The 26,142-nt window shown below is 50.4% G+C and overlaps 1 protein-coding gene across 1 annotated transcript in view; it reads right to left on the bottom strand.

Annotated features, from left to right (window-relative positions):
- SPTBN4 (spectrin beta, non-erythrocytic 4) overlaps nucleotides 1-26,142 on the bottom strand; it is a 75,602-nt gene that overhangs the window by 40,490 nt on the left and 8,970 nt on the right. The window contains exons 3-16 of the mRNA XM_019629776.1: nucleotides 21,724-21,875; nucleotides 20,387-20,560; nucleotides 16,462-16,553; nucleotides 15,268-15,348; nucleotides 13,965-14,080; nucleotides 12,068-12,180; nucleotides 11,782-11,969; nucleotides 11,590-11,707; nucleotides 11,161-11,319; nucleotides 10,117-10,419; nucleotides 9,097-9,247; nucleotides 5,338-6,268; nucleotides 3,867-4,004; nucleotides 667-1,417 (exon numbers count right to left, since the gene is read on the bottom strand). Coding sequence (XP_019485321.1) covers nucleotides 667-1,417; nucleotides 3,867-4,004; nucleotides 5,338-6,268; nucleotides 9,097-9,247; nucleotides 10,117-10,419; nucleotides 11,161-11,319; nucleotides 11,590-11,707; nucleotides 11,782-11,969; nucleotides 12,068-12,180; nucleotides 13,965-14,080; nucleotides 15,268-15,348; nucleotides 16,462-16,553; nucleotides 20,387-20,560; nucleotides 21,724-21,875 — 3,467 coding nt within the window. The remainder of the gene's footprint in view (nucleotides 1-666; nucleotides 1,418-3,866; nucleotides 4,005-5,337; nucleotides 6,269-9,096; nucleotides 9,248-10,116; nucleotides 10,420-11,160; nucleotides 11,320-11,589; nucleotides 11,708-11,781; nucleotides 11,970-12,067; nucleotides 12,181-13,964; nucleotides 14,081-15,267; nucleotides 15,349-16,461; nucleotides 16,554-20,386; nucleotides 20,561-21,723; nucleotides 21,876-26,142) is intronic.

Genomic DNA, 26,142 nt, shown 5'->3' with positions numbered 1-26,142 from the left:
TGATGACAGCTCTGATGGCCATTCCAGAAAAAGAGTTCCAAAATTGCTTTGAAGGGTGGACTAGGTGCTGGCGTCGGTGCATAGCTTCCCAAGGGGAGTACTTTGAAGGTGACTGTAGTGATATTCAAATGAGGTATGTGGCACCTTTTCTAGGATGAGTTCGTGAACTTAATTGTCAGATCTCGTAATCCACAATCACTCATTGATCCCCATAACCTCTGAGCCTGAATTACCTGCTTCCACAATCTTTATCCTCTTTATCCTAACAGAGGATAAAGATTATCCGCATGAAGATCTTCTTTGAACCCCATTAATCACCACCAATCAACCTCTTATTTCCTTCCAAATAACAACAAACCCAGGAAGCCACTCCAATGAATAGCCAAGTGCATTACCCACTCAGGACAGCCCAGTTAGTCACCTCAGCTAAGACACCAACCCACCCATCATAACTCTCAAATTCTGTCACACATCCACCCACACATGTTCACACTTGATGGTCCACAAATCCAACTATCCATACCAGCTACCCTCCCCACTCCCACCTACCTCCGATAAAACACGAGCCCAGGGGTGATCCGCAAACATACTCTTCCATTCATTTCCCTGTCCTGGAAGTCCCCCAAGGCCCGGGACCCCCACCTCTGTTAGCCCCCAATTTGGCACCTGGTTGTGCAGCACAGCATGCGCCTGGTGTAGGTCTCGCAGGAAAAGCTGATAGACGTGCGCCTGGACCAGTGCCTCCCTGCGCGCCTCCCACAAGCCCAGCAGCTTGTGCCAGCCAAGTTCGAGGTGCGGCAGCCACTCGTCGAGTGCCAGGCCTGGGCCTAGCTCCGCGCCGTCAGCCGCCAGCAATGCCTCGCTGGCTGCCACGATGCGCGCATAGTCCTCCTCGCGCTGGTCCACTTCCTCCTTGAGCGCCGCGTGGCGCGCCAACAGCGCATCAGCCTCTTCCAAGCTGCCGGGCAGGGGTCCCTCGTCGCCGCCCGCCGCCTCCTGGGCGCGCACCAGCCAGTCCAGGAAAGCGTCCAGGTCGTGCAGGAAGCGCTGCAGGCGCCCAGCCGCCGCCACCGCCTCGCCACAGGCCTGAGCCGCGCTGGCCAGAGCACCCCACTCGGCGCCCAGTTCCTCTGCACCCTGGTGCAGCCGTGTCGCCTGCGTCGGGAAACGCGCGGCCAGCAGCGCTGCCTCCTCCAGGAGGGCCGCCTGGCGCGGCTCCAGCGCTTGCAGAGCCGCCTCCAGACCGCTAAGACGCCACTGCAGAGCGCCGCCGGCGCGGGGCGCGCTCTCCACAGCCCTCCGCTTCTCGCGCACCTGGGCGCGCACCTCGGCCACCTCCAGCACGTGGTTCTCCACCAGCAGCACTGCGCTCACCTCCTCTTTGCGTTGTTCCACCAGCTCCACGATGCGGTTCCACCTGCACAGGGGAAGGAGGGCGGCTTGACGAGGACAGGGCCTCCTCTTGGGCGTGGAGGACCCACCCACCCAGGGGAGGACCCACCCACCCAGGGTAGAACCCAACCACTGGGTGACCCTGGAAAGTCACTTTATCTCACTGAGTCCCAGTTAATGCCTGTGTAAAGATGGAACCTTATCCGCACATTTGCTTAGACCAGCAGTTCTCAAAATGAAATCTAAACGAGGTCAAAACTATCTTTAAAATAACGCTAAGACTCTATCTGCCTTTTCACTCTCATTGTCACCAGAGTGTACAGTGGAGTTTTCCAGGGCTGCCATGACAAAGACCGAATGCAGAAGCAGACCTGAGAACTCAGCTGCCTTCTCTTAAGCCAGGCATTGAAGAGATTTGCAAAAATGCCAAACAATGCCACTCTTCTCATTACATTTTTTGTTTTGAAAAATATTTTTCATTAAAAAAAAGTTATCACAATATGTTCATTATTATTTTTCAACGACTTAATTTAAAAAAAATTTTTTTAAATTGGGCAATTGGAGAGGGGGACCAGCCAATTTGTTGTTCTTCAATCTTAGTTGTGGAGGGCGCCAGTTGCCATGTGGCTGCCTGTAGGCAGCTCGTGGCCTCTAAGCTTAAGGTGCTGTGTTCAATCTTAGTTGCAGGTGAGCGTAGCTACCATCCCATGTGGGAGTCAAACCAGCAGCCTTGTTGTTAAGAGCACATGCTCTATCCACTGAGCCATCCGGGTGGCAACTCAGCTCAAGGTGCCAAGTTCAGTCTTAGTTGCGGGTGGGCGTAATTTCCAATATAGTAAGTATTGATAGATATAACCCACTAAAACAAGCTCTTTGGGAATCCTTAATAATTTTTAAAAGAGTACCAGGGTTCAAGACCAAAGAGTGTGAGAAATGCTGGCTTACAACAAACATCAGATAATATGTTGGGTCCCACGAATAGTGATTGATCAAGTACTATGAACTAGGTACTGAGGATAGAGCAGTGCAAAGGCAAACCTGTTTTACTCCAAAATAAATTAATGGAAAAATTAGGTGATGCTTTGTGTCAGGTTACAAACATAGCATTCTAGTAGGACAGCCTGGAGTCAAATCCGAGATGTGCACCCTTTGGCTAGTAACCCTCTCCGTGTCTCACTTTCCCCATCAGTAAAATGGACACAATCATAGCATAGCACATTCCTCACAGGAGTGCTGGTAGGATTAAATGAGTTCTGATTTATGAAGTTCTTCGAACAGTACCTGTGTGCTACTGTTATTGAGTGGGGATGATCTTTGGAATGTATCAAGCCCTTCTCTGACTCAGGACTTGGCCTCTGCCAGGTCACTATCTGTGCTAACTGCCAGGTCACTATCCTCTAATTCCTGCATAAATCCATACAATTCTCTAAATATCTTGTTTATTTATTAGTTTACTTATTAACTGTCTCTCTGCCCGCTTTAGAATGGACAACCAATAGGGCAGAGATTAGGACTCTGAAATCTGAAGGACTCAAGTTCAAGTTCTGTTCTGGCCAGATTCACCATGTGACCTTGGACAAATCATTTCCTTCTCTGATCCTCAGTTTCCTCATCTGGAAAATAGAGATAATAATTTTCCACATCATTAAGTGTTTAATGAGATCATGTGGCTAAAGCACTTGGTATATAATCTCAGTAAAGGCTGTAAATCATTCTTTTTGTTATCCTTTTTAGGACCTGATGCTTGGGATTGTCATGGCTACAAAGGCTTTAGAATCACTGGATACTGGGATCTTACAGCATAGCAGTTAAGAGCACAGTCTTTGGAGTCAGGCAAATCCTACTTCAAATCCAGACTTGACTCCCTAATTTGCTGTGTGACTTTGAGCCAGTTTCTTCACCTCTCTGAGCCCCAGTTTCCTCATCTCTAACATGCGGTAATTATGCCCCATAGGGTTGCTAGGAAGACTGAATCCAAGAGCCCTGGCTCTGGATTCAGACAGAGCTGAGTTTCTAGATTGAGTAATCAAGTTCAGTATTTCATCTCTCTGGATCTGTGTCTTCATCTGTGAACCCTACCCACACTTGTAGTGTTCCAGATGGAGAGTAATTAATTTCTTGCTATTTTTAAAGAGTCCCGAATCTGGAATCTTCACTATGAAAATTGGGCTATTAGGAGAGAAAACAAGGTATATAAAGCGCTTAGAAAAATTCCTGGCAGACAGTAGGTATTCAATAAATCATTTCTGAACAAATAAATTAAAAACCCACTGAAGTGTATTGTATCCTCATTTTACCACATCATCACTAGCACTGGATATTACCATTTTTAGAAAGATTTTGCTGATTTACTAAATGGCTATTATTTCAGGGGTTTGAAATTGCACATTCTTGATTTCCGTGGTTGAGTGAATAAGAAAAGGAAAGCTGGAAAGATATACCTAGAAGGACTTCCAGCCCCAGGCTCTGCCTACCTGCTGTTGAGGTGGTCTTGGCAGGAGCGCACCTCATCTGAACTGGGGTGGCCTCCTTCCACCAGCTCCTGAACTGTGTGGTTCACATCCAGGACACGGCCCATCAGACTGTTCATCTCCTGGTCCAGACTCTCAAATCTGCAGAAGAAGGATAGACATGCTCAGAGAGGCCTGGACCCTGGGGACCTGGCCACTTCTTGGCTTTTATGAAACTGCCTTCTCCTGGATCTCCTTCTAACTCTCCAATCTCACCTTCTCAAGCTCTTTTGCCAGTTCCTCCTCTTTTTACCTGCTGCTTAAATGTTAGATTCCTCAGGGCTCTGTCCTGGGCCCTCTGAGCTTCCCCTCACACCCTGCCTGGGCCACCTCGCCCACCTCAACAGCCTTGGTCCTCACCCCTGAACTTATGACCCCCATATCTCAGTCTCCCACCCAAACCTCTTTCCTTTTGAACTGTCTCCACCCTCAAAGCCTGCTGTACACCTTTTTGGGGATCCTTATACCCAGTGTGATTCAAACTGGCTTCAGCATCTCTCCCCAAATTTGTTCTTCCTCTGGGTCCCCATCTCAGAAACAGCCCTACTATTCCCCAGGCCAGAGCCCTTGGCCCTCTTTTGGACAACCGCCCCCCCCGGCCCCAAGCCTGTCCACTTGGCCTCCTGCCCTAGTCCAGTCCCATTCCCTTTTATACACTGTACTTGGGTCCCCAAACCAGCTGCCTCTCTGGGCTTCCAGCCACCACTCTCACCCCCTCCAACCCATCCTCCACATGACAGCCAGGGAGATATTTTCAGAGCTGGGCAGCTCCTCTCTTGTTTAAAGCAATGCCCAAGGCTGTAGCTTGGGTAACTGTGGGTACAGTAAGGGCAGAGACCAGGCCTGTGTTCCCAGCAATGCCCACCACAAGACCTAGAACAGAGCAGAAGCCCAGTGAGTACCTGCCAAGTGAATGAATGAATGAATAAACAAGGTGCCCAGAAAGACAGGTTTAGAGGGTTCACCCACTAATTTACCAACTCATCCCTAAGTTGGTCAACAGGCAAATCAATGTCTAATGTGTCACAGGAGGGTACGTGCTATGAAAAAAGATAGAGCAGGGCGAGGGATGAGAAAGTGACAGAGTGGGAGCTATTATATTAGCACAGGAAGTGAGTGTACAGGTACAGTGGGAGTCCCAAGGGAGGGGCCAGGCTGAGTTGTCCCTGGAGAAACTTGGGTTTCGGTGCCCCGTGACTATAAACCTCCTAGGTAGTAATAACAGCAAACGCTCCTGGAATGCTCCTGGTATTTGCCAAGTGTTTTATACGTATTTGCTCATTTTTGTTTACCCAAACCTGTGAGGTTGGGACTAATACCATTCCCATTGTACCGGAACCCCTGGTTCTAGCTGAGCGAATATGAACTGTGGAACCCATGAAGGCGACGCTGTGCTTGAGGAAAGGGACCTAGAGTCCCACAAGTGCGCTCTTACCGGTGCTGCACCACCTCGACGTCATCGAGTGAGTCGGGCACGCGCATGGCAAGCAGCCATTGCTCCTTCTCTCCGATCCACAGCTCGCACGCATGCACCTCGCCAAACATGCGGTAGACAGCGAGGGCATCCCGCAGCCACTGGCGCCTCAGTGCAGCCACCTCGGTCACCTCAGCGAATAGCTGCTCGGCCTCCACCACGCGCACCTGCAGTGCCACCACTAGAGGCCCGGCGCCGCTGGCACCCCCCAGTGTTGTCAGCTGTCGCCGCAGGCCGCCCACTGGCCCACGATGCGCCTCCACCTCCCCGGTGAGCGCACGGTGCTGGCGCGCCAGGCGGCGGCTGGACGCTTCGTCGTGGCCAAAGTCGCCTGCGGCTGCTAGGCGATAAGCATCGCGGAGCCAATCTAGGAGCCCGTCGAGGTCCGCGCCGAACTGGTGCAGCGCCCGCGCCTCCTGCAGCCGCCGCTCGCGCCGCGCCGCCGCCTCTTCCAGCCGCTGCCAGCGCCGCCGGGCGCTCGCCGCGCGCTCCGCTAGGCCCGCCAAGTGCACCATCTCGGCGCCTGGACCCTCGGCGCCGCCGGCCGCAGCCAGCTCCTCGCCGCGCCGAAGGGCCTGCTGCAGCAGCGTCCGCCGGCCGCCCAGCTCGCCCTGCAGGATCTTGTGCTGAGCCAGAAGGCGAGCGGTGCTGGACAGGTCGTGTGCGCCGCCCGCCACGCCCGCCGCGCCGCCGCCGCCCGCCGCCTCTAGGAGGCGCTCCTTGTCGCGGGCCCAGCTCTCGGCCTCCTCCAGCTCCTGCAGCAGCGCCCACAGGCTCCGCGAGGCTTCGAGCTCCGCGCGCCGCTGCGCCGCGGCCTCCTGCAGCTCCGCCAGACAGCCGTGCACGTGGTTCACGCGGTTGCAGATGACCTGCGGATCGCAGGGCTGGTAGCCTGGGCCAGGAGAAGGGGAGGATCCCGGATTGGGCACAGGCTAGGGGACGCCCAAGAGAGGGTGGTGCGGGCTGCCAGCCCAGTCGTTGGATCAGTTTCATCAGGGGCCAGGTTATGAGTCCCCTCCTCCAGGCAGCCTTCCTTGACACCCCGAGTCTGGAGCAGGCGCCTTCTCCAGGGCTCCCAGGCTTCTCTGCTCCCTCCATCCCGGCCCTGACCCCTCTGAGCTATCGCTGCCTGTTCTGTCTCCAGCACTGGACTGGGAGCTCCTTGAGGGCAGGGCCTGGTGCTGAATCCATTACATGGTGCTCTCACCATTGTCCAGCACTGGGTGGAGCCCAGCACAGTAGCCTAATGAAAACGGTGACTTACTAATTGAATGATAAATGGAAACTGAGATTCAGAGATTCCTAGAATCAGTATATTTTAGTGTAAATTGTGTTTCCTTCAGAACTGGACCAAATGAAACTGCTCTACTCTAAGGCCATTTTCTGGGTTCCCTCTCTCATCTTCTGTTGCCTTACCAATTAACACCAGTGATGACCTGAACTCCTGTTTTTCTTCAAACATTTCTCTTTCCTCCCAGACCTCCAGTCTGTGAAATTAACTTAATGGGTCGGAGCTAGCATTTCTTTATAATGAAATAGAATAGTATGAATAGAAAATGTTAGGCTGCAACACACGAGGTAAAGGGGAGTATTGTTTTATAAAACCTTGGTGTGTGTGTGAAAGTGTGTGTGTGAACTCTGGATCATGAGTAAATGTATTTCTGACTGGGTCAAAACACTGCCCAGATGGAATGCAGGATTTCTGTAATTCTGGATAGTCACTGAAACTGACCCAAATACCAAGGCATCCAACTGAATAATAAATAAAAATGGTGTCCAAGTATCCAGCCCTTACTCTGACACCATGTCATTTAATCCTCACAACCATCCTATGAGGTCAGCATCCTTACTAGCTCCATTTTACAGATGAAGAAACTGAGACTCAAGGTGGAAAGCTGCTTGCCCAGCCTCAGCTAAGACACAGCAGATCAGGACATCACACTCTGGACCACGTGTCAGGCAGCGCTGCCTCCCATCACCATGACAACGCACATCCCACACAAGCCTGTTGGCTGTTTTCTCAGTGCTGCTGGTTGTCACCAGGCACCAAGATCTCACAAGAAGATGACAGAGGGACCCTCCTGGGACAAATATCCATAAGGTGAAAGAGGGTCCTAACAACCTCTCATTCGGTTCTGATGAGGGTAAGAGGGACTGAGCCAGATGGGGATGTCAGTCTGCACCAGGACTTAAAAGAAGACCTCAACACTTGCTCTTAGGTCGTGACCTAGCCCACAATTCCTGCAAGCCTATATAGGTTCCTCCTTTTCTAACAAAGTTCCACGATTCCAGAGGGTCCTGGCTCTGGATAAAGGAATAGACAGACCAGCCTCAAAACCCTCATATCAGCTCTGTGGCTCTGGGCCTCGGAGTAAAAGAAAAAAACAGCCCTGACTGCTGTCTGCACACACAGCTAGCCCACACAGTTCCACAGGACACCACGTCAGACAAGGCCACTCAGCAATTGTGATGGAGTGGAACAAAAATGAGACCACCCGACCTCACGGAGGGCACACACAAAAACAAGGTCACTGTGCAAACCACAAAAAAGGCCACCCGTCCCCCTTTGCCTGGCTAAGGTGAATGACCTGCCAGTTACTGTTCCTCCCACCACCTGGAGAAAAATTATTAACATGCGAAATTACCCCCACTTCCTGACAGCATTCAGTCTGCAGCAAGACACATTACATGAAATCACCCCCAAGTCACCTAACACAAGCCCACATCCTGTAACAAGCCACCTTAATGTCTCTTATTGAGGTGCCCCATGGTGTGTGCAAAGAGCCAACAAACCCAGCTTGGTTTGGCTTCAGGGGTCCCCAGAGGTCTGTGGCCAGAGGACACTTACATCAGTAAAATTATGTCAGCCAGTCTTAGTTTTGCCTATCAGCATCCATGCCCCAGCTTCTGGTAATGGTTGCCCACTTCCTCTCTTCTAGTCCATGTCTTTGGAGGGAGCTGACCCCACTCTTGGTTCTGGGGTGGGCACATCACAAAGATATGGCCAATTAGATCACTGTATAACCTGGGGCCATGATGCTTGGCTGAGCAGATAGAACCCACAGTGAGCTAATGAAAGCCTTCTCTGGACCTTCTGTCAGAACTATTGGGGAAAGGGCGCTTGTCTCCTGCTGGATCTGCTAAGCTGCTGGGATGTAAACACAGGGCTGAATGACCCCAGATTTATACCACAAGGAAAAGGACCATCCAACAGTGACACAAACAGATTCAGAGAGAGACCGTCTTAAAAGCATCACTGAACCATGCCTGGGTCCAGCCCTTCTTGAAGCCAAACTCACCTCTCCCTGGACATTTTAGTTACATCAGCCAATACATTCTCCCTTCCTCCCTATGCCAATTGAATTGAGTTTCTATCACTTGCTACTGAACAGTCCCTGAAAATACATTACGTTATTACCTTACACAGTCCTTTTATGATATTCACTGAGATCTGGCTGTAAGGGCTGAGTACATAACAAGTGCTCAATAAATGGGAACTATTGCTACAGGCCCTCAAAGCAGGAAGAAGTCATGTGGTTCAACCTCCCGATCAAGGTACTAATTCCCCTGATGATATGTTTCTGGTGGAGTGGGATCCTAGTCTGTGCTTGGGTGCCTCCAAAGACAAGGAGCTCACTCCTTCTGTCTCTCGGGACTCATTCTGCTTCTATTAGCACTTGCCCTGAAAGTCTCCACCCCAGTCTCCAACCCCAGACTCACCCTGCAGCTGAGAAAAACGCAGGGCAGCAGCGTTGAGGGCCTCCACCCGCTCACTCTGGGCAGCGATGTCCCCCTCCAGCAGTCCATGCTTCTGCAACAGGTCCGCGGCCTCCACCAGGTGCTGCCCACACTCCCGGGACAGCAGCTGAGCCTACAAGACGGGGCAGCACTGAGCAGTCTTGGCATTGGCCCTCAGGTCACTCCCCACTCCCTCACTGCTCATGCCAGCTCTCCGTTCCTCTACACCATCATTTGAACTCTGGTTTCTGTCTCAGTCTCCTTGTCTCTGTCATCATCTGTCTCTCTCTAAATGTTCCATCTCTCATTGTCTCCACACTTCTGGGCTCTGGCTCTATCATGGTGTCCCCTCTCTATGCCTCCATATCTATGTTTTTCCACCTTTCTCTGCCTCTACCTACCTCTTTCTCAGTTATACTTCTGTCTCCATCTCTCTGTGTCTCCATATCTATCCCTATCTCTTTCTCTCCATGTTTCTCTCTGCCTGTATCTCTCTCTGCTTTCATCCTTTCCTCCATCTCTGTGTCTGTCTGTCTGTCTATCCATCTATCTACCTCTGGTCATTCTCCCTCTCAGATGGACTCTCGCTTCCCATGTGTCTTTCTCTGTAGCTATTTAGATTTCCATTGCTAACGTTGTGTCTGCTTCTCTAGTGTGCTCTCTCTCTCCCTCCCTCCCTCCCTCTCTGATTTCTCTTATTCTTTCTCAAACTGTCACCATCTTCCTCTGGAATAATCTCCCTGTCTCTGTCTCTGGCTCTTTCTGTCTCGATAGCTCTTTTTAATCTATTTCTCTATCTGTCTCTGTCTCTCACTCTTTCTTTCTCTGACTCTCTGTCTCTCTCTGTATCTTTCTCATTGTCTCCCTGACTTTCTCTCTATCTCTTTCCATCTCTCTCCCCCTCCCACTCCATGCCTCTGACAACCCTTTCAATGCCTATATCCCTCCTGCCGCTCCACTCCCAGCACACACAGCCACCCTCGGCCCCAGTCTGGCCCGCACCTGCATCTCTTCCATCCAGTCCACCATGTACACCATTTCCTGGAAGACCTTCTGCAGGGCCAGGTTCTGTTCAAGCCGTGTCCGCCGAGCACCTACCAATCCGGTCAACAGGGCCCACTGGCGCAGGACGCTGTCACGCTGGGCTGCCACCCGCCGGGCATCGTAGTAGCTCTCAGCTGCCAATGCCTGGGCCAGCTCCGCCACGCCCTGCACTCGCTCCTCATAGGCTGCAATGTCCGCCTCAATTGCCTCATGCTTCTTCATGGCTGCCTCCACTGCTGGCAGCTCATAACCAAAGTTGTCCTGGGACAGGGCAGGCCTCAGACACTCACCTGTGCTGCCTTAGCAGCCCGCCTGCTACCTTGACCCTGTGTGAACTTGGAAACTCCCCCACCTGATTCTTTTATCCTGGAGACCAGTCCCACCATCCCCAGTTACCTTGGAGACCAGCCTCACCATCCCGTTACCATGGATACCAGCCCCATCCTTTCCTGTTATCCTAGAGACCAGTCCTATACACCCTTATTACCCTAGGGACCAGCCCACCTTCCTCTGTTACCCTGGAGACTAGCCTCACCATCCCCAGTTACCATAGAGACCAGCCCCACCCTTCTCTTTTACATCTTTAACCTTAAACTTGTTACCCAGGAAACAGTCCCCATCCTTCCATTTCACTAGAGACTAGGGGCCAGGCCTACCCTACTCTGTCACTTAGGAGACCAATTCTATCCTCCTGAGTTACCCTGGACACCAGATACAACCTCCTTTGTCACTTAAGAGATAATTAAAAACTCTCCCTATTTCTGAAGAAACTAATTCTGTCCTCTCTAGTTGCCCTGGAGACACTCTCACTCTCCTGTTACCCTGGAGATCAGGCCCACTCCCTTTCCCACCAAACACTTAGGAGACCAGTTCTCACTTCCCACCCTCATTCGTCACCTAGGAGACTGATCCAACACTTCCCTGTTGCTTAGGAGATCAAGTCTCCCTGCCTGGTCCCAGGGCCATCGCCCCACCCCCCAAGCCAAGCCCTAGACCCGGTACCTGGGAGACCAGGCGCTGGTTCTCATTCAGCCAGCTCTCCCTCATGGCCACCTTGTGGTCAAACCTCTGGGCCAGCAGTTCCAGCTTCTCCTGACGGATCAGCTCTGCCCGTAGGGCAGCTTCCCGCTCATGCTCTGCCTTCTCCAGCTGGCCCCATGCCTAGAGAGACAGGAGGAGGCAGTCAGACTCCAATAATTCCTCTAGTTTAATGGCCCTGGCTTTTCTGTCTAAGGTCACTCCTAGCACTAACAGCACTTTTGTGCAAATTGGAAAAAACGTGTTGCTTCCTCATGACACTTTACCGCTGGAAAACCGTCAGAATGACTATCAAATCCACAATGTCTACCATGTGAATGGCTCCCTCGAGCAGTGCACAACCTACATAGCTCCACAGAGCAACCCTGCCTCTCCCCACACCCTCAGCCTCACCTTGTCAATATCCCAGATGCCACAGCCCTCCCGAGGCACGTAGAGGCGACGGTTGTAGGCACGCAATTTGCTCTGGATGCTGAAGAGCAGCACCTCCAGGTTCCCCTTCTCCTGAAACCTGAAGGGTCGTGAGCTCAGGAACCCTACCTCTATACCTCCACCTGCTACCCTCCCTCCTGAGCTGGGCCTCACTTGACAGGCTTCTCCAGCGTGCAGTAGGCCGTGAATGCCTGAAGCTGCTGCTGCACCCCACTCAACGAGTTGGCGAACTTCTGGTTGCTGATGAGGCCCACGGTGCGGTGGATCCAGGCCAGGAGCTCGGCCGCCAGCTCCTCGTAGCGTTCAATGATCTTCCCCACCTCCAACACCTGGTCCAGGACCTAGCCCGACACAGGAAGGTCGGGGGTCAGCCTCACCCCAAATACACCCCCACGTGGTTCCCAGGCTCCCACCCAGCCCATTCCTTGGTTCCTCATACCTTCCCAATCCGCTTCCCCTCCACAGCCAGAGCCTTCATCTTGGAGAAATAGTGGTAGAAAGAGACCACATAGGTGATGATGGACTTCTCATCCGGAGCCTCCATGTTGACATCTGTGGGGGAGGGAGAATGAGGGAGCATGATGGTGAGCACTTGGGCAGAGGGATTGAAGGTACTGGGGAGGGAGAGAGAACCCAGTCTTATTAGCTGTATGACCATGGGCAAGATAACCAACCTCTCTGTTCCTCAATTTTTGTATCTGCCAAATGGGGATCTACCTCGTGGGATTAGACAGTGCCTGACACATATAAACCATCATAGAAAAATTATATATAATTATTTCTCGAACACACCAATCTACCTTCCACCTCAGGGCCTTTGCACACACTGTTCTCACTGTCTGTAACACCGTTCCCTCTTCTGTGTGCCTAACTCCCACTCATCCTCCAGGGCTCAACTCAACTTAAATTTCCTCAGACAAACCTTCCTGTTCACCCTTTCTAGAGTTGGTCTCTTCCTGTTACTCTTCCCCAGAGCATCTTATCATTTCCTCCTAGTTCCTCCAAATTCCTTATCACAATTTGTAATTAGATATTCACTTATGTGATTAAGTCCTTATCTACAGTTTGAGTTCTATGAGGACATAGGCTATGCCCATCTTTTTAACCACTCTTCCTGCCATGCCCAGCATACAGTAGGAGCTCAGTAAATATTTACTAAGTGTATGAATGGTGTATGAGGTTTGAGGCCAAGGCCACGAGCTTTGGAGGCAGCATGAGCTTGAATCCCAGCTCAACCACTTGCTCACTGTATGTCCTTAGAAAATAGAACATGCTGAACCTCAGTTTCCCCATTGTTACTGCAGCAATAATCACAGTGCCTACCACCTAGGAACACTGTTAAGTATTACAAAGAATAGCCTGGCACAGAGAAGAAACTCAACAACTTCTAATGATCATTTTAATTTACTTATTGAATGCCCAACATTATATTCGGTCCTTATTCTTCCCCCCTTTGTGAAACTGACATCCACTAAACACCTATCATGTGCCAAGCACTGAGCACAGAATACAGCTTGGAGAGGCAGGTCGAGGGATGATTTAAGACCATAAATCCTGAAATCAGAAGTCCTGTTTACTGGTTTTCAGGGCAACGCTGGGCAAGGGACTTCATATCTCTAAGCCTTTGTTTTCATCACTATCCAATTCTATCCAACCAAGTCAGTGTGAGGATGAAAGGGAACAATTTTGATCCAATTCCCAGCCATGTGCTTGGCACATAGTAGATGCTCAGAAAAAGGGAGCAGCTGTTATTCCAGAAATGGGACACTGGTGTGATCCTGGGTTGGGAATGAGGCTGAAGTCAGGGGTGGGGTTGGGGATGGACTGAAAATGGAAAAGGGGAGGCGCTGAGGGCAGAGTTGTGGATGGGGATAGGCAAAGGAATGGGCTGGGGATAGGAATGGGGTCAGAAGTGGGATTGGGGATGGGGGTGTGGGTGATACTGGGAAGGAGTTTGGGGTTAGGGATAAAACAGTGTTGGAGATGGGGTTGGCATGGTGTTGGTTTGGGGGCTGGGGCTAGGGTTGGGGAGAGAGAAGGGGTGGGTTTAGGGGGAGATGATTGAGGATGGGGTTGGGGAAGGGGAGGGGCTTAAGCTGGAGATAGAAATGGAGGTAGAATGGGGTTTGAGATGGAGATGGAGAAAGTAAGGGATGTGGGGATGGGAAGAGGGAGGGACTGGAGATGACAAAGGGGAGGGAGCTGGGATGGAGCCCGAATTTGGAATGACCCTGGGATTTGGGACGGTGTTGGGGTAGAATGGAATTGAGTTTGGGATGGCATTGGGGTTGGGAACCCCAAAGAGGAAGTCTAGGCTGGGGCCATGCAAGGCTCACCCTCAGGGTCCAGCAGACGTGCCAGCCCTAGGTGCTGCTCAGCCGTGCGGAAGGCTCTCTGCAGGTTGTAGTTGGCATTGGACTTGGTGAGTTTGCTGAAGTCCACGAGATCAGGCCTGGGCAAGGGCACAGAGCGAGCAGGCAGCAGGCAGGCTCCAAAGCCAATGGGTGAAAGACATCCTTGTCTGAGCCCCACCCAGGGCAAGGGGCAGGAGGGGCATGACCCAGCCAAGGGGAAATTGTGTGTGCCGGTGCATGTCTGTACACCATTTATTGTGGGTGTGAGTATTGTGGGTGTAAGGGCACGTGTACATTTGACTTCATGACACACATGTATCTACTTGGGTGTGTTTCTATACAGTATTATGTAGCGGTTAGAAGTGTGAGGTCTGCAGCCAGCCCGCCTGGCTCACATCCCAGCTAGGCTACTTCCTGGCGGTCATCTGGGTGAGCAACTTCATCTCCCTGCCTCGGTTTCTTCATTTGTAAAATGGGGATAATAATAGCATAGCACCCTGCTTCATAGAGTCACTGAATATTCTAAGTACTTTCCAATAAGTCACTTTCCAATACGTGCTATATTCAGTGACTTATTGGAAAGCACTTAGAACAATGCCGGGCACACAGAGCATTCAGTGTTACCATTATTAGCTGGACCTCATTACAGCCTGTGGGTTTCTGGGTGTGTAGGTGGGGCTGGGTCTCCCCATGTGTGTATGAGTGCATATGTGTGAATTCTGGCTTCTACTCACCAGAGCAAGTCCCTCCCATCCTCTAGGCCTCTGTTTCCCCAAACTGTCATGAGGACGACCATGATGTGGGTATAATTTGTCTGGGTACCCAGCCCTTCACCAGGTCAGCGCCAAGCTCTGAGCTATAACTAAGTGGGTGTGCAAGGAGTCAGAAGGGGGCTTTGAGGACTCACCTTGAGCAGCTTCTCTCTGATAAGAGGAGGTGCTATGCACACACCCGAGTGCAAAGTCCACTGAGGGGTAAGCCCCCTACCCTAGGGGCATTTAAGCAGCAGGTGCAGGCTGTGTATGTGCATGAGTGTCTGCGTGCATGTACACATCTGTGCAAAGGCACGCGTGTTTCTGTGTGTGCACAGGGTATGTAGCCTGGACAGAAGTCTCTGTGGGGGTGTGCACCTATGTGTGTGAAAGGAAATATGTGTGCGTACACAGAGGTGAAACCTTGTGTCTGTGTGTGTCATCTCTCTATATATATATGTGTACAGGTGTGTTCACAAGGGATGTGGGGTAAGAGGCTGGGCAGGGCTGGGATGCCCCAGGCCAGGTGGTACCTGTGTCGGTGAATGAGGGCATTGAAGGCCAAGCCATCCCGCCAGCTGGTGGTGAAATTCTGGATGTTTACCTCAGGGTAACTGGCAGTGTGGAAGGGAGAGACAGAGGCCGAGATGGAGAGTCAGGAGGGAAGAGAGAGGGAGAGAAAGAGGAAGGAAGGGAGAAACAGACATAGATGAATGAATGGATGGATATATAGGTAGATAGATGGATGGATAGGTATATAGGTAGATAATAGATGACAGAGTGAGTCAGGAACATAGAGATAGACATAAACATAGAGATAGATGTAGAGACAGAAAAAGACAGGAGAGGAGCAAAAAAGAAAGAGGGAGAGGGAGGAAGAGAGAGTAGGAAAGAAGGAGGGAAAAAGGATAGAGAGAGCAAGATACAGTGATAGGGAAAGAAAGGAGGGGAGAGAGAAACATGAAGGAAGGGAGGGAGGAAGGGGGAGAGAGATGGGGGAAAAGAGAGAGAGAGAGAGAGAGAGAGAGAGAGAGAGAGAGAGAGAGAGATGAGAACAAAGAAAAGCAGACATAGAAGTAACAACCGACACATGGAGAAACAGCACTGCAAGACAGACACCCCCAGAAGGATGAGAAAGAATGCCCAGTCTCCCTTCTTCCTCCCAGGGGTTGCTCTCCAGCGGGCACTTGAGTTTCAGGCCATGGACCTCCCCAAAGGGCAGAGATTTGAGAGTCCAGGGGTCATGCCCAGCAGAGTCTATGCACCCGACTTCTCAACCCCACTGAAGGCGCCCAGGACCCTGAATTTCCCATGCAAGCTGCCCAAGCCCTGGTGTGTGCCCTCCTAGGCCCACTGGTGGCTGTTCGTGGAGGGGCTGGGCGGCTGGGACCAAGAGCTGGAGGATCCACACAGGTGCATATGAGGCCTCTTGAAATGCAGGATGAGTTGGGGGAGAAAGAAGGAGCAGGCTAAGACAGTCCACCACTTTCCAGCATTGACTCAGAGGAATCCAAGTTCTAAATTTGAACCTGGCCTTCCAGATTTTTATACAGGTTTATTCATAAAGGTCAGAAGAGTGGATGTGTTTTATTTGCCAGTTTATTAGTTCCAGATGTAACTTTTGACACTGAGGATTTGAGCGTCTCCTTGCACTCTTGTCCCCCAAAGGAACTCCTGAGGTTAGGGGTTGGGGGGTGGGAGTGGGTGTAGGGGTGGGAGGGGCTTACCCAGCTGTCTTCATCTGACACCACAAGAGCAGCGCATCTTTAGCAGAACGTGTCTCTCTGTTGTCCTCAGTCTCAATTTTGATGACTTGAATCTGTGAGGATACAAAACACTGCTGCTGGGGCCTGGCAGGCTTGAGCCTGGGAGAGACCCCCTGCCCACCTTGCTGCCAGGAAGAGTGGTAGGTGACAGAGGAGATGGAAGAAGCAGCTTCAGGCTGGGAGTGGGGGTTCAGAAGTGTGAGGGTGGGTTCTGGAGTAGGCCAGGACACCCACAATGAAGAGGGGTTGTGGTGGATTAGGGTCTCAGTTTCCAGGGAAGGCTCCATTCTTGGTGTCTGGACCATTTCCCTAATCCCAGCCACCATCATCTCCCACCTGGGCTAGTGCAGTGTCCCCCATGCTGGTCTCCCTGTCCCCCAACCCCCACCCCACAGTCTGTTCTCCATGTTGCAGAGAGAGGCACCTGTGAACACCCAAATCAGATAACGTGCCTCCTATCTTCAACACCCTCTGTGGCTCCAGCTCACTCTGGATGAAAGCAAAAGTCCTCACAATCTCCACTCATTACGTCTCTGACATCATCTTCTACAGCTCACTCCACTCCAGAGACCTCTGTCCTTTTCACTAAATCACCAGCGTCCTCCCACCCTAGGTCCTTTGCATTAGCTGTTCCTTCTGCCTTTGCACCGGCCGTTCCTTCCCCCCAGGTCCCCACAAGGGGTGATGGTGACTTCCCTGGAATCTTAGACCCTAATCCACCACCACCCCTCATTGTGGATGTCCTGGCCTACTCCAAAACCCATCCTCATACTCCTGAGCCCCCAGCTCCACCCTTCCTTGAGGTCTGTACTCACATATCGCCTTCTCCGTGAAGACTTGACCAACCACTTGATTTTAAGTCTCAATACGTACACCCAAATTTCACATCCTCCTTCATGCCTTTTTATCTCAGTATTTATCATCACCTATACATTTTAATTATTCATCCGGTTTACTGTCTCGCCTGCTACGGACTGAATTGTGTCCTCCACAAATTCATAAGTTGAAGCCCTAATCCCCAATGTGGCTGTATTTGTAGATAATTAAGGTTAAAGAGGTCATAAGGGTGGGGCCCTGATCCATTATGAATGGTGTCCTTATAAGAGGAGAAAGACACTGGTGGGGCACCATCAAGGGAATCTAATCTTGTCTGGTCAGACCGTTTCCTATGTAACTTTTCTATTGAGTGTTTTAGGTACTGAGCTCCTGTTCTACCAGTAAATTGGCTTAGGATACAGGAATTGCCTTAGTTACGTGGAACTGCTACCTGGGTAACCGGTGGAGCTGGTCAATAGTGGGTGCTTCGGGAATGGTTTGGGTCACCTCACCAGTGACACAGCTGAAGTGCTTGCTGATGGGAAAGGAACCTGAAATTGGTTATGTAAAGCTTAACAGTTATAAAACCCATTCATCTAATCATGTGCAACTAATGAGTTCCTTAGCTGTTAACTAAATCCATTTATTAAGCTGTATATATAATGTTGACTGCTTTGCTCCGTCTGTTTCAGACCCATGAGTACATTTCCAGTATTTTCTGCAGATTTCCTGTGAATAGGAACCCTACATCAATGACCTCCGTGGACACCTCATTCTGTGATACTCAAAATGGGTGCACTTGCCGTATTTGGGACTGGAAAGCACTCCTTTTTGTGTGTTCCTGTTTGAGAAAAGCATCTAAGGAGCTGGTTTGGGAGACGAGGGTTTTTTAAAAACACTTTTTGACTACACTAATCATTATTTGACTTTCCCCTGGCTGCTGTTCGACATTAGATCCTGAATTTTCAAGGGCCCCCCCTCCCCCATCAGCCCTGCTCCCCTCCGACTGGCCAGCTCCCACTAGCCAGATTGGCATGTTGCTAGTTCCTGACAGGGATTTTATACAACTGGTTTTGTACACTGACAAAAGACTTAGTGTTTGAAAGTCAGCAACCAGAGACCTCAGTTCATGTCCTAACTCCCTGGTTGTGACACCTAAAAATGTGTTTACCATCTTCTAGATTCTCAATTCAATAGATTCTGCAATGGCTAAGAAAAAGAAAATACAAAATAAAGTGAAAGCTACCCATGTTAAAAAAAAAAAGAAGAAGAAGAGAAAGAGACCTTAAGTACATGCACGCACAGAGAAAAGGCCATGTGAAGATGCAGAGAAAAGGCAACTGTCAGCAAGTGCAAGAGAGAGGCCTCAGGAGAAACCAAACTTGACAGCATTTTGATCTTAAACTACAGCTTCTAAAACTGTGAGAAAATAAGTTTCTGTTGTTTAGACCCCCCCCCCAGTCTATAGTATTTTGTTATAGTAGCCCTAGTAGACTAATACATTCACTAACCTGTAAAAGTTCCAGCACCACAGGATGTTTACCTATTTTGTTTCCTGCGGTAACAGATGTCGGTTTTGTTTCTACTATGTGTTATCACACGTAGTAGGTGTTCAATAAAGTTCTGAATAACCCAGAATCTAGAGCAGGTTCAAGAGCTTCAGGTGGGTTTCGAGACTTGGGTCTTGGACTCAAGAACTGAGTTTGGCATTTGGGTGCAAGGGAGAGAACTAGGTTCCCAGGAGGTCCCAGCCCCTGGTGCAAGGCTCCGGTCACCAGACACCACTCCCAACCCTACAGTCTCATCCCTGATTCTGTACTAACAATGCCTATACCTGCCTCCAGCCTCCACCCCTCTCATGAGCTCCATTCCCAGGATCCAGTGGATTCCTAAATGCCTCCTCCTAATGTCCCGGACCCCTTATGACCACTGCATCCCAAAATGACCTTAGTGTCTTTTCCAAACGTGCTCTTCCTCCCTGACTCTGTCCTAGGGTGGCCCCACCAACCCCCAGGCCCTAGGTCAGAGCGTTTGGCCTTGACCTGGACACCTCCCTGTCCTGTCCCTTCCCCTATGGTGTACCCACTGCCTCCTGAGCGTATTTTCCACCTGCCTTCCTCTTTACCTTCCTATGCTCCAAGCCCCCAATTTTGGCAACCACCCCCCATCCAGAAGGGTCCTTCTAAATCTGATTATGCCCCGCCTCTTGATAAAGCTTTCCAATCTCTCCCCGTCTCAGACAAGATAAAATCCAGACTGCTCATCGAGGATCACCTAGGCCTGCCAACCCCTCTGACCCCATCTCTTCTGTCTTCCCCTTACCTCCTAGTCCCCAGCCATGCTGATCTTTCTGTACTTCCAACACGCCAAGCTCATTTCCACCTGAGGGCCTTTGCATCTGCTGGGTCCCCTGCCTGGAATGATTTCTCTCTTCATCTTCATGTCATTCAGCCATCAGCTTCTCAGAGAGCCCTTCTCTGATCACCCAGTCTAAAATCTCAACACCATCAACCTATATTTTATATCCCTTTTACGCAGAAGAGAGTAGCTCTTCTGCGTAGCTCTGCTTACTTCTCTGCCTAGAGCTGGTCCTTTTCTCATACATCGCTTGTTTATGTATTTATTGATTTGCTTACTGTCTGCCCATAAAGGCAGAAAATTTGTCAGTTTTGTTTCTGAACTGGAGCAAGGTCGTCTAGATTCGAATTCTACCTCCACTACCCAGCTGTGTGATCTTGAGCATATTACTTCACCTCTCTGGGCATCAGTTTCCTCACTGGTAAAATGGAATAATAAATAGTACCTAATTTATCGGGGTTTTGTGTGTATTAAATGCCAAGTGCTTAGAACAGTGCCTGGAATGGTGTAAAATATATAATGATGGCCATAGTGATGGTGGTAATAATTATTACTTTTATCATTATTTTCACCCCCATCACCTGGAACAGGGTTCCTGGAGCATGTTAAAATATTTTTGGAGTGAGTGAATGAATGAATAAATGAGTGAGTGGGGTTCACCCTCCTAAGGCCACCGCGTGGGTGGCCTGGGCAGGAGTCACTTGGGGATCACCTGGAAGCGCAGGATGATGGTCCAGACCAGCCCTAGGGTCAGCCGGTGGTTCCCATCCACGATGTCATGTGAGCCCACGTTTTCCAGGTGCACGCGCTGCTCCTTCAGGAACTGCAGTGCCTTGTCCACATTTTCCAGCGAGTGGATTCTCATGCGACCACGCGTGGGCCTTGGCTAGGGCGGCAGGGGTGTTGGGAGATAGAGGGTCTGACCTAGAACACTGTGCCCTAGACCCCACCCCTTCCAAAGAAGCCCGCCCCCTAGCCACGCTCCCTGAAAGTCCAAGTCCAGGCCACGCCCCTTCAGTCTTGTCAAAGACCCAGGACCCAATCCGAAAGAAGCCCTCCCTTACCCATAGCAACACCCTTTCAGGACCCAGTTCACTCCGCGGCTTATTCAAGTGTCTGTCCCCAGCCCTTATACCGTAGCTCCACCTCCAACCTTATAACCACACGTCTTATCGTGAAGCCGCGCTGTCCTGCCTGTAGCCATAGTCCCGCTCCTTTCTCTGGATCTCAGTCTCAGGCTACCAATGTTTCTCCATTCCAAAGTTACACCCCCCACTGCCTCCCTTTCAGACCCCTGCCTGGAGCCACGCCGATTACTATGAAGCCCTTCGCCACCCCAGGACTCTCCCCTTATTTATAGCTCTATTCTTTCCAATGACGTTTGTTTCTGTTCTATAGCCATGCCCCTCACGACTTGAGCTCCAACCTCTGGGCCTTTAATGAATCTCTAGCTCCATCCGAACCCCATTCTTTGCGACGAAGCCCCATCCAAGCCCAGAAATACAACTGCAACCCACACAAGCCACACCCATACAAGAGTTCTCTCTGGTCGCCCAGACTCCCACGCCTTAGGCCTCCGCTTCAGATGACAAGCGCATCCTCAACCATGGACCGCCCCCTTGACAAAGTTCTGCCCCTGTTTTATAGCCACTGCCCCCCTTGCTATCGCACTACCCAGGCCAATCCCTTCTTCTTGTTTTTTTTTTCTTTTTCTTTTTTTCAGTCCCTTCTAATAAAGCTCCTCCTGTGCCCCATAGCTCCACCCCTTCCAACTGAGCTCCACCCAAGCCCAGAGTCCCACCCCAACCATTGCCCTCACCGTCCACCGAATCCCTCCGCTCCAAGCCACACCCCCAGGCTCCTCACAACCAAGCACACACACACACACACACCCCCGCCGTGCCATAGCCCCGCCCACCACAATTAGGGGCCTCTAACCCACCCTCACCTTCTAGGACGGCCCACCCATCCATTAGCCAGGCCCTTGTTCTAGCCCAGTGAGAGACCCCAGGGCCAACACCTGTCACCCAACATTCCAGACCCCCTCACCAGCTGCTCCCCGGACAGCACTTCCAGTAGCCGCGTGAGCACGAAGCCGTCCCGGAGGTCCGCATAGAGGTCCCCGATGTGGCAGCCAATGCGGGCGAGGTGAGAGTTCACCCATTTGGTGAAAGTTTTCTTCTGCACGGCCTCCCGTTCATCTGAAGGACAGGCTCTGATGAGACCCTGCCTCCCCGAGGAACCTCCCCCTTCCATCTTCATCCCAGCCCCCGACTCCCCACTGTTCAGGCCCAGCTCTCCTCAACAATCAGGTCTTTCCGAAGACAGCTCCTCCTACCTGGGATACCTTCCCCTACCCTTCCCTGCCCACCTGAAGGCAGCCTCCTTAGTCTTTTCAAGTTTTCCTGAGCTATCACTTCCACAAGAAAGCCTTCCCTGTTTCCTATCCCAGTTGGCTTTGTTCATTCAATTCAATAAATATTTGAATGTCTATGTGCCCCTCACTGTTCTAGGCTCTGAATACAGGCTCAGTTTAGTGTGTGTGTGTGGGGAGGGGGGCACTAGGGAGCCATGGAGGGTCGAGGAGGAGGAGGAGCCTGATGACAGTTGTGTTTCAACCATATCCCTGGCTGCTGTGAGGATGGGTAGATCAGAGAAGGCAAGACTGGCAGCCAAGAGACCAGGGAGGAGATTGGGGAAGGGGCTCAGGAGAGAGAGGACGAGGCTGGAGGAGGGGAGAGCTGTGGGAATGGGAGAAGAGGGCATGTTGGAGAGTTATTTGGATGAAAAAGTAAGACTTGGCAACTGACAGGCTGTGGAGGATGAAGGGGAAGGAAGAAGCTAGACAGAATGCTCCCTGAGGGCAGAAACCATGTCTCCCCCTCTGTGGTAGCTGGACTACTAGCTGGACACTGCATGTCCCACATTCCTAGGGCGAGGAGTAGGCATGTGACTACTAAGGAAAGTGTGAAGAAACAAAATGAAGTCACCATAGCCAAGCTAACAAAATTACTTAAATCAGAATGGGCTGAAACATGAGGAATCAATTTTATTTTACTTTAACTAGCCTGAAGATTTAACTTTCAAACTTTTCAGTTATGCATCAATGCCTGGAGATATATATATATATATATATATATATATATATATTCTATAAATAACTTTCTGAAGAATTTAGGAGAAAGACTGTTCACAAGTCCAGACCACCTGACCACCATACACCACCTGACATATGAAAGATTACCACCTCAGACCAATCCAGAGGCTAAGAAAGCAGGACTGATTTTTCTCAAGAATGTCGTTTTGGGGGTGGCCGGTTAGCTCAGTTGGTTAGAGTACAGTGCTCATAACACCATGGTTGCTGGTTCGATCCCCACAAGGGCCACTGAGCTGCGCCCTCCACAACTAGATTGAAACAACTACTTGACTTGGAGCTGATGGGTCCTGGGAAAACACACTATTCCCCAATAAAAAAAAAACCAAAATGTACTTTTTACTATAAGAACTTTCAACTTTTCTCTTTTCTTCAGAACACTCTGAGTGTTACCTAGTAGTGTTACCTAGTAGTGTTCCAACATTGCAAATCTTAAGATCCTTGAATAAAACTTTGTCATTTAATTTTCGCAAAGCCTCCTGATTCATTTACGCTCAGTTGACACTACCAACGGAAAGCAAGTGGAAGCATGTGTGCAACGTCTGCCTTGCTTGCTTACAAAGAAACTGTTTGGGAACTCTCTTACTATCTTTTTTTAAATAACAGCTTTAGTATGAGCTATATAATTCACATACTATAAAATTCATCCTTTTAAAGTGTAAATTCAGTGTGTGTTTTTAGTGTATTCACAGAGTTGTGCAACCGTTGCTGCTATCTAATATCAGAACTTTTTTTTTTTTTTAGCTGAGCCATCCTGCCACCTGTTGGTAGCTCAGCGGCAGCTCAGCTGGGGCCGGGACTCAAACCGCTGTTGTTCAGAGCTCGCACTCTTGAGCGAGCTCTTAAACAACTGAGCCACTCGGCTGGCCCCCAGAACATTTTCTTTTTTTTTAAAGATTTTTTTTATTGGGTAATTGGGGGGATGGGAACAGTGCTGGGGAATTAGGGGAAGGGGAACAGACAAGTTGCTGTCGTTTTGTTCTTCAATCTAGTTGTGGAGGACGCTGCTTCACTGGCCCAAGTTGGCACCATCATTGCGCTCTTCCCAGGCGAGGCAGATCAGTCGCCGGCTTCTGGACGGCCGCTCACTGCGGCTGCTGGCCGCTCACGCTGGCTGCTGGCCGCTCACGCTGGCTGCTGGCTACATACAGTAGCCCATGGCAACCCACTGCCACAGGGGCTGCAGCCTACGCCGTCGCCGGCGACTCACTCACGGCACCCCAGCTCCAGGTTGAGCTGTTGTTCAGCATCTTAGCTGTAGAGGGCAGTGTCACTGGCCCTCATATGTGGGATCCGAACCGGGGCCCTCTGGCATCCCAAGCGAGTTCTTAACCATCGCGCCACTCGGCCGGCCCCCCCAGAACATTTTCAATACCCCAAGAAGAAACTCTGTACCCATTAGTAGTCACTCCCCAATCCCTCTTCTCTCAGCTCTAGGTAACTATTAATCTATTTTCTGTCTCTATGGGTTTCCCTATTGAGAACATTTCATATAAATGCAATCACACACAATATGGCCTTTTGTGAGTCTGGCTTCTTTCACTTAGCATAATGTTTTCAAGGTTCATCGATGTTGTAGCATGGATGAGTACTTAATTCCTTTTTATGGCCAAATAATATTCCATTGAGTGGATATACTACATTTTACTTATCAGTTGAGGGACATGTGGGTTGTTTCCACTTTTTGGCGATTATGAATAATGCTGCTAAGAACATTCAGGTACAAGTTTTTCTGTGGACACATGTTTTCATTTATCTTGAGTATGTACCTGGGAGTGGAATGGCTGGATCATAAAATAACTCTATGTTTAACTTTTTGAGAAACTGCCAGACTGTTTTCCAAAGTGGCTGCACCATTTTACATTTGCACCAGCAATGTACTAGGGTTCCAATTTCCCCACTTGTTATTTTCATAACTTTTTTATTTTTTTTGTAGAGGGCAGTGTCACTGGCCCTCATATGTGGGATCCGAACCGGGGCCCTCTGGCCAAGCCAGTTCTTAACCAATGTGCCACTCGGCTGGCCCTTGTTTTGTTTTTTATGGTCATCCTAGTAGGTGTGAAGTGGAAATGATTTGCATTTCCCTGATGATTAATGATGTTGAGCATCTTTTCACATGCTTATTGGCCGTTTCTCCTTTGCAGAAATATCTATGCAAATCTTTTGCCCATTTTTTAATTGGGGTTGTCTTTTTTTTTTTAAGATTTTTATTGGGGAATTGGGGGATGGGAACAGCGCTGGGGAATTGGCGGAAGGGGAACAGACAAGATGCTGTCTTTTTGTTCTTCAGTCTAGTTGTGGAGGACGTTGCTTCACTGGCCCAAGTTGGCACCATCATTGCACGCTTCCCGGGCAAGGCAGATCAGTCGCCGGCTTCTGGACGGCTACTCACACTGGCTGCTGGCTACACACAGTAGCCCATGGCAACCCACTGCAGCAGGGGCTGCAGCCTACGCCGTTGCCGGCGACTCATGGCAGCCCAGCTCCAGGTTGAGCTGTTGTGCAGCATCTTAGCTGTAGAGGGCAGTGTCACTGGCCCTCATATGTGGGATCCGAACCGGGGCCCTCCGGCGTCCCAAGCCTGCTCTTAACCAACGCGCCACTCGGCCGGCCCTGGGGTTGTCTTTTTATCTACAACTTTTATCTTACTATCTACAACTACCTGTAGAACTATAATTATTGCATAATGTAAAGTTTTTCCATAAAAGAAAACTGCTGTCTGGCCTTTCTCCCTCTCCCCCCAACTCCCACAGCTGGACACCAAGGTCCACAGAGCACCGGATGGAAGAAGAAACCTGGACTCCACACTGACTGCTTGGAATGGTGCCTGCGTGCCAATGAGGGTGCTCATCTAGGGACCATCCAGGAAGGAGAAATAAGCTTCTATCTCCTTTAAGCCACTGTATTGTTGTGTCTTTTGTTACAGCAACTTAGCCTGTACAGATATTATTCACATTTAATTTTGAAATAATTTAGTAATCACACCTTGAAGATCGCACATGAGGAAGTGATGGGTATTTGGTTCTTCTGCCTTCCAATGCCTATGTCCATGTCAATAGCAGATTTGGCCAATGCTGAAGCCAAAGTGGAACTTCAGTGCATCCCCAGCAGTGCCAGAATGAAGACAACTGGATTCAGCCCTGCCTCTGTGATGACTGGCTGTGTGACTTCAAGAGGTCACCTCTCCTCTTTGGGCCTTCGTTTTCCCCTTTGCAAAAAATGAGGGGTTTGGGGCCGGCCGAGTGGCACGATGGTTAAGACCTGGCTTGGGACGCCAGAGGGCCCCGGTTCGGATCCCACATATGAGGGCCAGT

The sequence above is a fragment of the Hipposideros armiger genome, unplaced genomic scaffold, assembly GCF_001890085.2.
Source record: "Hipposideros armiger isolate ML-2016 unplaced genomic scaffold, ASM189008v1 scaffold_867, whole genome shotgun sequence".
Taxonomy (NCBI): domain Eukaryota; kingdom Metazoa; phylum Chordata; class Mammalia; order Chiroptera; family Hipposideridae; genus Hipposideros; species Hipposideros armiger.
Note: the sequence above shows the minus strand (reverse complement) of the source record. Positions and strands in the feature narration are given on the sequence as shown.